Genomic DNA, 12,726 nt, shown 5'->3' on the forward strand with positions numbered 1-12,726 from the left:
AGGATCCAAATCTCGCCCCCAAGCCCAAGGCCCAACGCCTCGACCCGGCCCCGAGACAGGCCTCGCCCCCACGCCCAAATCCCGCCCCCAGGCCTAAGCCCCGCCCCCCAGGCCTGAGCCCCGCCCCCATGCCTAAACCCCGCCCCCAGGCCGAAGCCACGCCCCCAGACCTAAACCCCGCCCCATGGCAGGAATTTCCCTGATTTTGTCCCTCACAGTTGGTCAGCAGCTGCAATATAAGCGCTATAGTATAAGCTGGAAACTGGGAGAAGGCTGGGAAGGTTTCTCCCGCCGGCGGGGACAATATTCCATCGCCGTGCATCTCTGGATCGCTCTCTCCAACCCGGAGCCTTTATCGTGTTGCACCGGAAGTGGCGATGGGGACAGTTTATCCCATGGCACCGGAAGTGTGTTTGAGTGTCCCGAGTAACCGGAGCTGGTGCCGAGGGGATGGTGAGTGAGAGTGGGGAGTGTTGTTGCTTTGTTAAAGTACATTTAGTGTCACAAATAAGGCTTACATTAACACTGCAGTGAAGTTACTGTGAAAATCCCGTAGTCGCCACACTCCAGACGCCTGTTCGGGTATACTGAGGGAGAATTTAGCACGGCCAATGCACCTAACCAGCACCTTGGGACGATGAGACCATAAGACATAAGAGCAGAATTAGGCCATTCGGCCCATCGAGTCTGTTCTGCCATTCAATCATGGCTAATATTTTTCTCATGTCCATTCTCCTGCCTTTTCCCCAAAACCCCTGATCCCCTTATTAATCAAGAACCTATCTATCTCTGTCTTAAAGACACTCAATGACCTGGCCTCCACAGCCTTCTGCAGCAAAGAGTTCCACAGATTCACCACTCTTTGGCTGAAGAAATTCCTCCTCATCTCTGTTTTAGAGGATTGTCCCTTCAGCCTGAGGTTATGCCCTCTGGTTCTAGTTTTTCCCACTAGTGGAAATATCGTCGCTATGTCCACTCTATCCAGGCACCGCAGTATCCTGTAAGTTTCAATAAGATCACCCCTCATCCTTCTAAACTCCAACGAGTACAGACCCAGAGTCCTCAACCGTTCCTCATACGACAAGCTTTTCATTCCAGGGATCATTCGTGTGAACCTCCTCTGAACCCTTTCCAAGGCCAGCACATCCTTCCTTAAATATGGGGTCCAAAACTGCTCACAATACTCCAAATGGGGTCTGACCAGAGTCATATACAGCCTCAGAAGTTCATCCCTACTCTTGTATTTTAGCCCTCTCGACATGAATGCTAACATTGCATTTGCCTTCCTAACTGCTGACTGAATCTGCACATTAACCTTAAGAGAATCTTGAACAATAATTTCCAAATGCCTTTGTGTTTCTGATTTTCTAATCTTTTCCCCATTTAGAAAATAGTTTATGCCTCCATTCCTCCTTCCAAAGTGCATAACCTCATACTTTTCCACATTGTATTCCATCTGCCACTCCTTTGCCCACTCTCCTAACCTGTCCAAGTACTTCTGCAGCTTCCTGCTTCCTCAATACTACCAGTCCCTCTACATAGAACATAGAACATTACAGCGCAGAACAGGCCCTTCGGCCCACGATGTTGCACCGACCAGTTAAAAAAAAACTGTGACCCTCCAACCTAAACCAATTTCTTTTCGTCCATGAACCTATCTTTGTATCATCTGCAAACTTAGCAACAGTTCCTTCCTCTAAATCGTTAATGTATATTGTGAAAAGTTGTGGTCCCGGCACTGACCCCTGAGGCACACCACTAGTCACTGGCTGCTATCCTGTGGGAGGAAACCGGAGGACTTGGAGGAAACCCACGCAGACATGGGGAGAACGTGCAGACTCCGAACAGACAGGGGTTTTGGTGCTGTGAGGCAGCAGTGCTAACCACTTTGTTGCCCTTAGAATTGGGCTAGGAGGGCGGTGGTTGGCATGATGCTGGGTTGGGTGGTGACTCCCTCTCTCTCTGTTTCAGGCGCTGACCATCCGCACAGACCTCGGAGATATGAAGCTGGAATTGTTCAGTGAGAGGGCACCGCGGAGCTGTGAGGTAGGACTGCTTACAGATGGTTAATATTGCTAGTGGGTGATGATTGGGACTATTAGTGGTGGATAATAGTTAGGGTTGGTTAGTAATATTTCGTGCTGGTGCCTGGCACAGCTTTCCAACTTGCCTGTGCCCTGCTGTTAATCCTGCTCTGTTTCTGCCGTGATGCATTTTCCAGGATTCCCCTCATCTCCCTGCACAGTAAGCAGTGTAGTGAGGGAGAGGCAAGAGCAGTGGTAAGAGGGCATTTTCCTGATCTCAGCACCCCAGGGCTCAATATTGTGGCCACTTTATAACATGGGTTCAATACTGGTGAGGACAAAGAACAAAGAAAATTACAGCACAGGAACCGGCCCTTCAGCCCTCCAAGCCTGCACCAACCATGCTGCCCAACTGAACTAAAACCCCCAACCCTTCGGGGACCATATCCCTCTATTCCGATCCTATTCATGTATTTGTCCAGACGCCCTTTAAAAGTCACAAGCGCCCCTTAAAAGGGATGGGTCTGTCACTGTATAACACTGGGTACAGTACTGGTGGAGATGGGTCTGTCACTATAACACTGGGGTACAGTACTGGTGGGGATGGGTCTGTCACTGTATAACACTGGGGTACAGTACTGGTGGGGATGGGTCTGTCACTGTATAACACGGGTACAGTACTGGTGGGGACAGGTCTGTCACTGTATAACACTGGATATAGTACAGGTGAGGATGTGGGTCTGTCACTCTATAACACTTGGGTACAGTACTGGTGGGGACAGGTCTGTCACTGTATAACACTGGATATAGTACTGAGGGGGACGAGTCTGTCACTGTATAACACTGGGGTACAGTACTGGTGGGGACGGGTCTGTCACTGTATAACACTGGGGTACAGTACTGGTGCGGATGCATCTGTCACTATAACACTGGGTATAGTACTGGTGGGGATGGGTCTGCCACTATCGCACTGGGGTACAGTACGAAACATAGAAACCCTACAGTACAGAAAGAGGCCATTTGGCCCATCGAGTCTGCACCGACCACAATCCCACCCAGGCCCAACCCCCAAATCCCTACATATTTACCCACTAATCCCTCTAACCTATGCATTTCAGGACACTAAGGGCAATTTTTAGCATGGCCAATCAACCTAACCCTCACATTTTTGGACTGTGGGAGGAAACCAGAGCACCCGGAGGAAACCCACGCAAACACGAGGAGAATGTGAAAACTCCACACAGACAGTGACCCAGCCGGGAGTCGAACCCAGGTCCCTGGAGCTGTGAAGTAGCAGTGCTAACCACTCTGTGCTACCGTGCCGCCCTGGTGGGGTTGGGTTGGGTCTGTCACTATAACAGTGGGGTACAGTACTGGTGGGGACTGGTCTCTCACTGTATAACACTGGGGCACAGTACTGATGGGAATAAGTCTGTCACTTTATAACACTGAGATAAAGTACTGGTGGGGATGGGTCTGTCACTGTATAACACTGGGGTACAGTACTGGTGGTCATGGGTCTGTCACCGTATAACACTGGGGTACAGTACTGGTGGGGACGGGTCTGTCACTGTATAACACTGGGGTACAGTGCTGGTGGGGACGGTCTGTCACTGTATAACAAGGGAATAGGGGAGATCCTAAATGAATACTTTGCATCGGTATTCACGAAGGAGAGGGGCGTGTTAACTGGGAGTGGCTCGGAGGGAGGTGTTGACCCGTTAGAGTAAATCTCCATTACAAGAGAGAAAGTGTTAGGTTTTTTAGGGAACATTAAAACTGACAAAGCCCCAGGGCCTGATGGCATCTATCCTCGACTGCTCAAGGAGATGAGAGATGAAATTGCTGGGCCTCTGACGGAAATCTTTGTTGCTTCTTTGGACACAGGTGAGGTCCCTGAGGATTGGAGGATAGCGAATGTGGTACCGTTGTTTAAGAAGGGTAGCAGGGATAACCCGGGAAATTATAGGCCGGTGAGCTTGACGTCCGTGGGAGGGAAGTTGTTGGAGAGGATTCTTAGAGACAGGATGTATATGCATTTAGAACGGAACAATCTCATTGGTGACAGACAGCATGGTTTTGTAAGAGGGAGGTCGTGCCTTACAAATTTGGTGGAGTTTTTTGAGGAAGTGACAAAAACGGTTGATGAAGGAAGGGCCGTGGATGTCGTCTATATGGATTTCAGTAAGGCATTTGACAAAGTCCCACATGGCAGGTTGGTTAAAAAGGTTAAGGCTCATGGGATACAAGGAGAAGTGGCTAGATGGGTGGAGAACTGGCTTGGCCATAGGAGACAGAGGGTAGTGGTTGAAGGGTCTTTTTCCGGCTGGAGGTCTGTGACCAGTGGTGTTCCGCAGGGCTCTGTACTGGGACCTCTGCTATTTGTGATATATATAAATGATTTGGAAGAAGTGTAACTGGTGTTATCAGCAAGTTTGCGGATGACATGAAGATGGCTGAACTTGCGGATAGCGATGAGCATTGTCGGGCAATACAGCAGGATATAGATAGGCTGGAAAATTGGGCGGAGAGGTGGCAGATGGAGTTTAATCCGGATAAATACGAAGTGATGCATTTTGGAAGAAATAATGTCGGGAGGAGTTATACAATAAATGGCAGAGCCATCAAGAGTATAGAAACACAGAGGGACCTAGGTGTGAAAGTCCACAAATCCTTGAAGGTGGCAACACAGGTGGAGAAGGTGGTGAAGAAGGCATATGGTATGCTTGCCTTTATAGGACGGGGTATAGAGTATAAAAGCTGGAGTCTGATGATGCAGCTGTTTAGAACGCTGGTTAGGCCACATTTGGAGTACTGCATCCAGTTCTGGTCGCCGCACTACCAGAAGGACGTGGAGGCGTTAGAGAGAGTGCAGAGAAGGTTTACCAGGATGTTGCCTGGTATGGAGGGTCTTAGGTCTGAGGAGAGATTGGGTAAACTGGGGTTGTTCTCCCTGGAAAGACGGAGAATGAGGGGAGATCTAATAGAGGTGTACAAGATTATGAAGGGGATAGATAGGGTGAACGGTGGGGAGCTTTTTCCCAGATCAGAAGTGACGATCACGAGGGGTCACGGGCTCAAGGTGAGAGGGGCGAAGTATAACTCAGATATTAGAGGGATGTTTTTTACACAGAGGGTGTTGGGGGCCTGGAATGCGCTGCCAAGTAGGGTGGTGGAGGCAGGCACGCTGACATCGTTTAAGACTTACCTGGATAGTCACATGAGCAGCCTGGGAATGGAGGGATACAAACGATTGGTCTAGTTGGACCAAGGAGCAGCACAGGCTTGGAGGGCCGAAGGGCCTGTTTCCTGTGCTGTACTGTTCTTTGTTCTTTCTTTGTTCTTTGGGTACAGTACTGGTGGAGATGGGTCTGTCACTATAACACTGGGGTACAGTACTGGTGAGGACGGGTCTGTCACTGTATAACACTGGGTACAGTACTGCTAGAGATGGGTCTGTCACTGTATAACACTGGGTACAGTACTGGTGGAGATGGGTCTGTCACTATAACACTGGGGTACAGTACTGGTGAGGACGGGTCTGTCACTGTATAACACTGGGTACAGTACTGGTGGAGATGGGTCTGTCACTGTATAACACTGGGGTACAGTGCTGGTGGGGATGGGTCTGTCACTGTATAACACTGGGGTACAGTACTGGTGAGGATGGGTCTGTCACTGTATAACACTGGGGTACAGTACTGGTGAGGACGGGTCTGTCACTGTATAACACTGGGGTACAGTACTGGTGAGGATGGGTCTGTCACTGTATAACACTGGGGTACAGTGCTGGTGGGGATGGGTCTGTCACTGTATAACACTGGGGTACAGTACTGCTGGGGACTGGTCTGACACTTTAACGCGGGTACTGCAGTTCCACCTGTGTCCTTTGTCTCTTTAAAATTGTTTCTGTTTCCCTCTTATCTGTAGAATTTCTTGGCACTGTGTGCTAGTGATTACTACAATGGCTGTCTATTCCATCGCAATATCAAAGGCTTCATTGTGCAGACTGGAGATCCCACAGGTAACTTTCCCACCATTGATGACCCTGGTTACAGCCAGCTGGGCCCTAAGCTTTGGAATACACCCCGACTTCTTTCTATCTCGCTACCCAACTTTCCACCTTTAGGATACTCGTTCAAACCTCCCACTTTACCCCTTAAACTCACTTCTACCCAATGCTGTTGGAAGTTCTATGACAGTAAAGGTACCATAAAAGCACAGATTGTTGTAATTATGTTAACGGTGCTCTCTAAACACACGTTGTTGTTGTTGTGCTAATTGTCTACTTTTTTTTCATTGTCTCCAGGCGCTGGCAAAGGAGGCTCCAGTATCTGGGGGAGGAAGTATGAAGATGAGATTAGTGAACATCTTAAGGTGACACTTTATATTTAAAACATTTTTGTTCCTCAGAATTTAATTCCCAGTGAGTGACCGGGGGATCGGTGTGTGACCCCCCCCCGCCCCCAGTGAGTGACAGGGGGATCAGTGTGTGACCCCCCCCCCCCCCAAGTGAGTGACGGGGAGGTCGGTGTGTGACCCCCAGTGAATGACAGGGAGGTCGGTGTGTGACAGTAATGTCAGTGTGACTGTGCGATCCCCGCGTGCCTCCGGTGTGTGACAGTGTTGCTGGTTTCTGATTCTGTTAACCCTCCTATTCTTGTCTTTTTCAGCACAATGTGCGAGGGGTGGTTTCCATGGCAAACAGCGGTCCCAACAGCAATGGTTCACAGTTCTTCTTTACATATGGGAAGCAGCCTCAGCTGGACATGAAGTACACAGTGTTTGGCAAGTAGGTTTATTCATGTGACATTGTGCTGCAGGCAGCGTCCTCAGGACTTCCTGACCGGGGAGGGCTTTACATCCTTGAGCTGCTCCCAAAGCATTCCCTTTCCAGGGAAATGTGCAGCCGCAATAACATATATCTGCCTTACTCTAACGCAGCTGATCTGTGGATGTTAATCTAATTAATTTCAGTGATTGGAATCTGTTCCTCTTTATCATTAAACATTGGAAATAGTCTGTCAGAGGCGCTGCAGCACCATTCACTGGCAATGTGTATAATCACAGCGTGACACCTCTACATTCACAGGGTTACTCTGCACCTCCATATTCTCCACTGGCACCCACACCCTTTATAGCTGGTCTGAGTATTATCCAATGAGGGATGTGCCTGGACCACACATTATAGAGCATTGAGGCTATGTCAGTGCCCACCGGAAGCCTCATTTCTGTTTTTCACACATACACCTCTCTGAGCTTTGTAAAGGAACAGAGTACACAGCATTAATGTCCAGGTGTATGTGTGGCTGGAGGAGCTGTGTGTGTTCAGAGCAGTTCGCATGTGGATCACAGATCACATGTTATTGGTGAACTGTAGATTAATGTAGATTTTGGGCTGATAGTGGGAGTTTTGCGTGCAGTGACAGTAAGCTCTGAATGAAACTGTGTACCGTGAAGAGGAGCTGCATTCACTGCTCACATCTGTTAGGTGTGAGCAATGTCTGTAACAAATCCAGACCATAACGGGAGGAGGCACTTTAGCTCCTGAAGACTGCTCCATCATTCAATACCTGATCTGTGACCTAACTCTATATTCCTCCCTTTGTCCCACATCACTTCATTCCTTTAGGTAATAAAATGTATCAATCTGAGATCAAGTATCAATTGCCATTCATGGAAGAATTCCAAACTTCTACCACTCTGTGTGTGCGTGTGTGTGGAAATGGCTCTTATTTGGAGGCTATGTCCTCTAGGCCCATGCCTGCCTCAATAGATAGGAAACTTGATCAAATCATTCTTCATTCTGCTAATTCCCAGAGAATACAACCCTTGTTTGTGTGAAACCAAAAGAGAAAATGCTGGAAAATCTCAGCAGGGCTGGCAGCATCTGTGAGGAGAGAAAAGAGCTGACCTTTCGAGTCGAGATGACTCTTTGTCAAAGCTGATCATCTGTTCATCTGGATGGGTCATCTGGACTCGAACATCAGCTCTTTTCTCTCCTTACAGATGCTGCCAGACCTGCTCAGATTTTCCACCATTTTCTCTTTTGGTTTCAGCTTCCAGCATCCGCAGTAATTTGCTTTTATCCTTGTTTTGTGTGAGCTCTCCTCATAATCTCTCTCTCTTTTTCCCCAACCAGGGTCATCGATGGGCTGGAGACTCTCGATGAGCTAGAGAAGCTTCCAGTGAATGAGAAGACATTCCGACCACTGAACGATGTCCGTATCAAAGATGTAGTTATTCACGCCAATCCGTTCGCACTCTGATCTCAGGCACCTGTAGGAGTGAGAGATCATTCCGCTGAGAGACAGAATGAAGATCAGATTGGGAGAGTGCCCAAGCTATAATCCACCATTAGACCTCAGCATATCCCACAGCTCGAAGGAACAGGGCTCACATGGGTTGTGCAGAAGGCTACCTGTCACTCACTCGCACTCTCTCTCCTCCTCCTTTCTCTCCATGTCTCTCTACCTCTCACATTTGTCTCCATCTCTTTCTCTCTTCATGCTTGTCTTTCTCCTCTATTTCCATCTCCCTTTCTGCCTTTCTCACACTCCCATTTTTCTGCCTATTTCTCTCTCCCTGTTTCTAACCCTCATTCCTCCTCTCTATCTCTTGTGTGCCTCCATCTCTCCCCCTCCCCACCCCATCATTCTCTCCCATTGAACATAGAACAGCACAGAACAGGCCCTTCGGCCCACGATGTGCCGAGCTTTGCTGAAACCCAAATCAAGCTATTTCCTCCCTATCATCCCGAAGTACTCCATGTGCCTATCCAATAGCTTCTTAAATGTTCCTAAAGTTTCTGACTCCACTATCCCTGCAGGCAGTCCATTCCACACCCCAACCACTCTCTGAGTAAAAAACCTACCTCGGACATTCTTCCTATATCTCCCACCATGAACCCTATAGTTATGCCCCCTAGTTACCGCTCCATTCACCCGAGGAAATAGTCTTTGAACGTTCACTCTATCTATCCCCCTCATCATCTTATAAACCTCTATCAAGTCTTCTCTCAACCTCCTCCGCTCCAAAGAGAAAAGCCCAAGTTCCCTCAACCTTTCCTCATAAGACCTACCGTCCAAACCAGGCACCATCCTGGTAAATCTCCTTTGCACTCTTTCCAGTGTCTCCACATCCTTCTTATAGTGAGGTGACCAGAACTGCACGCAATATTCCAAATGTAGTCTCACCAAGGTCCTGTACAGTTGCAGCATAACGCCACGGCTCTTAAACTCAAACCCCCTGTTAATAAACGCCAACACACTATAGGCCTTCTTCACGGCTCTATCCACTTGAGTGGCAACCTTCAGAGATCTGTGGATATGAACCCCAACATCTCTCTGTTCCTCCACATTCTTCAGAACCCTACCTTCGACCCTGTAATCCACATTTAACTTTGTCCTCCCAAAATGAATCACCTCGCATTTATCAGGATTAAACTCCACTTGCCATTTTTCAGCCCAGCTCTGCATCCTATCTATGTCTCTTTGCAGCCTACAACAGCCCTCCACCTCATCCACTACTCCTCCAATTTTGGTGCCATCAGCAAATTTACTGATCCACCCTTCAGCCCCCTCCTCCAAGTCATTTATAAAAATTACAAATAGCAGAGGACCAAGCACTGATCCCTGTGGCACACCGCTGGTAACCGGTTTCCAGTCTGAAAATTTTCCATCCACCACCACCCTCTGTCTTCTGTTAGGTAGCCAGTTACCTATCCAATCGGCCAAACTTCCCTCTATCCCACACATCCTTACTTTCTTCATAAGCCAACCATGGGGGACTTTATCAAACGCCTTACTAAAATCCATGTATATGATATCAACTGCACTACTTTCATCAACACACTTAGTTACCTCCTCAAAAAATTCTATCAAATTTGTGAGGCAAGACTTGCCCTTCACGAATCTGTGCTGACTATCCCGGATTAAGCTGCATCTTTCTAAATGGTCGTAAATCCTATCCCTAAGGACCTTTTCCATCAACTTACCGACCACCGAAGTAAGACTAACCGGCCTATAATTACCAGGGTCATTTCTATTCCCTTTCTTAAACAGAGGAACAACATTTGCCACTCTCCAGTCCTCTGGCACCACCCCCGTGGACAGTGAGGACCCAAAGATCAATGCCAAAGGCTCTGCTATCTCATAGAAACCATAGAAACCCTACAGTGCAGAAGGAGGCCATTCGGCCCATCGAGTCTGCACCGACCACAATCCCACCCAGGCCCTACCCCCACATATTTACCCGCTCATCCCTTGCCTCCCAAAGAATCCTAGGGTATATTTCATCAGGCCCCGGGGACTTATCAACCTTCAGTTTATTCAAAATTGCTAGTACATCTTCCCTCCGAACATCTACTTCCTCCAGCCTATCAGCCTGTGACACCCTCTCCTTGGTGAACACCGAAGAAAAGTATTCATTCATCTCCTCTCCTATCTCTCTTGACTCCATGCCCAAATTCCCACTGCCGTCCTTGACCGGCCCCAACCTCACCCTGGTCATTCTTTTATTCCTCACATAAGAGTAAAAAGCCTTGGGGTTCTCCTTGATCCGACCCGCCAAGGACTTCTCATGCCCCCTCCTAGCTCTCCTAAGCCCCTTTTTCAGCTCATTTCTTGCTAACTTGTAACCCTCCATCGAGCCAACTGAACCTTGTATTTTCAACCTTACATACGCTTCCTTCTTCCTCTTGACAAGACATTCAACCTCTTTTGTGAACCATGGTTCCCTCACTCGGCCATTTCCTCCTTCCCTGCCTGACAGGGACATACCTATCAAGGACACGCAGTATTTGTTCCTTGAAAAAGTTCCACTTATCATTAGTGCCTTTCCCTGACAATTTCTGTTCCCATCCTATGCTTCCTAATTCCTGCCTAATTGCATCATAATTACCTCTCCCCCAATTGTAAACTATGCCCTGCCGCATGGCCCTCTCCCTCTCCATTGCAATAACAAAAGACACCGAATTGTGGTCACTATCTCCAAAGTGCTCTCCCACAACCAAATCCAACACTTGGCCCGGTTCATTCCACATTACCAAATCCAATGTGGCCCCACCTCTTGTCGGCTTATCCACATATTGTGTCAGGAACCCCTCCTGCACACACTGCACAAAAACTGCCCCATCCGAACTATTCGACCTATAAAGGCTCCAATCAATATTCGGAAAGTCCCCCATGACAACTACCCTGTGACCTCCACACCTATCCATAATCTGCTTAGCAATTTCTTGCTCCACATCTCTATTACTATTTGGGGGCCTGTAGTAAACTCCTAACAACGTGACCGCTCCTTTCCTATTCCTAACCTCAGCCCATATTACCTCTGTAGGCAGATCCCCCTTCGAAATGCCTTTCTGCTGCCGTTAAACTCTCCTTGATTAACAATGCCACTCCTCCACCTCTTTTACCAGCTTCCCTACACTTATTGAAACATCTATACCCCGGAACTTCCAACTACCATTCCTGTCCTTGTTCTACCCATGTCTCTGTAATGGCCACAACATCGTAGTCCCAAGTACCAATCCACGCCCCAAGTTCACCTACCTTATTCCGGATGCTCCTTGCATTGAAGTAGACACACTTCAACCCACCTTCTTGTCTGTTGGTACCCACCTTTGACCTTGATACCCTCACTGACCTCCGGACTACAACTCCTTTTCCCATCCCCCTGACAAATTAGTTTAAACCCCCCCCGAAGAGCCGTAGCAAATTTCCCTCCCAGGATATTGGTGCCCCTCTGGTTCAGGTGCAACCCATCCTGTTGGTACAGGTCCCACCGTCCCCAGAAAGTGTTCCAATTATCCACATAGCTGAAACCCTCCCTCCTACACCATCCCTGCGTCCATGTGTTTAACTGCACTCTCTCCCTATTCCTCAACTTGCTATCCCGTGGCACCGGCAACATACCAGAGATGACAACCTGTTTTGTCCTGGCTCTCAGCTTCCACCCTAGCTCCCTGAATTCCTGTTTTAAATCCCCATCCCTTCTCTTACCTATGCCTTTGGTGCCGATGTGAATCATCGGCTCCATCATTCTCTCTCTTTTTGCCCCGTCACCCTCCCTGAGTTGTATTAAGCTGGAAAATAGCTAGGAGTGTACATACAGTCCATGTTGGAGGAGAAAGTGCACAAATTCAAGCTTCAGGTTCAATCGTCAGTCAGAACACGCCTGCTAATTCCTCCCAGTCCTGTTTTCCCCCACAACCCTTCAGTACAGCTGGAGGAGCTGGTTTGTGCTGGTGTCAGGTCACGCACCTCCCCTGGATCTGATACTTTGACATTGCCTGGGGAACTGAGTCTGTGTGGCCTGTTACACTGGGTGATGCTGCTAATAACTGGGGCATCAGTTATTTGATGTGTCTAATACAAAGCATTCAGCCTGCAGCATATGTTTAAGGTGATTTATGGAATTTTCAAGTTGGACATTTTTGAGAATATTTTTATATGCAAGGTGAAATAAAATCCTAATTTCTGAGTTTTGTGTTCGGGACCATGATCATTATATCAGCTGATGTAGGTACAAAAACTGATGCAGGGGATGGGATTCTGATTTGATTTATTATTGTCACATGTATCAATATACAGTGAAAAGTATTTTCTTGCGCGCTATTCAAAGCATACCATACATAGGGAAGGAAAGGAGAGAGTGCAGAATGTAGTGTTGCAGTCATAGCTAGGGTGTAGAGAAAGAT

General features: G+C 48.1%; 1 protein-coding gene across 2 annotated transcripts; it reads left to right on the top strand.

Annotated features, from left to right (window-relative positions):
• Positions 1–400: 400 nt before the first annotated feature.
• Positions 401–12,509, top strand: ppil3 (peptidylprolyl isomerase (cyclophilin)-like 3). 2 transcript variants are annotated; one of them, XM_078226717.1, is made up of 6 exons: positions 401–453; positions 1,972–2,046; positions 5,955–6,048; positions 6,334–6,401; positions 6,698–6,816; positions 8,167–12,509. In XM_078226717.1, exons 1-6 carry the CDS (start codon positions 451–453, stop codon positions 8,291–8,293), a joined length of 486 nt encoding a protein of 161 aa, XP_078082843.1. In that variant the 5' UTR covers positions 401–450; the 3' UTR covers positions 8,294–12,509. The 2 variants fall into 2 exon arrangements, with proteins under 2 accessions (XP_078082843.1, XP_078082844.1); XM_078226718.1 differs by having other exon boundaries at positions 6,698–6,812.
• The last annotated feature ends 217 nt before the right edge of the window (positions 12,510–12,726 follow it).

This window comes from Mustelus asterias, chromosome 13 (genome assembly GCF_964213995.1).
Source record: "Mustelus asterias chromosome 13, sMusAst1.hap1.1, whole genome shotgun sequence".
NCBI lineage: Eukaryota > Metazoa > Chordata > Chondrichthyes > Carcharhiniformes > Triakidae > Mustelus > Mustelus asterias.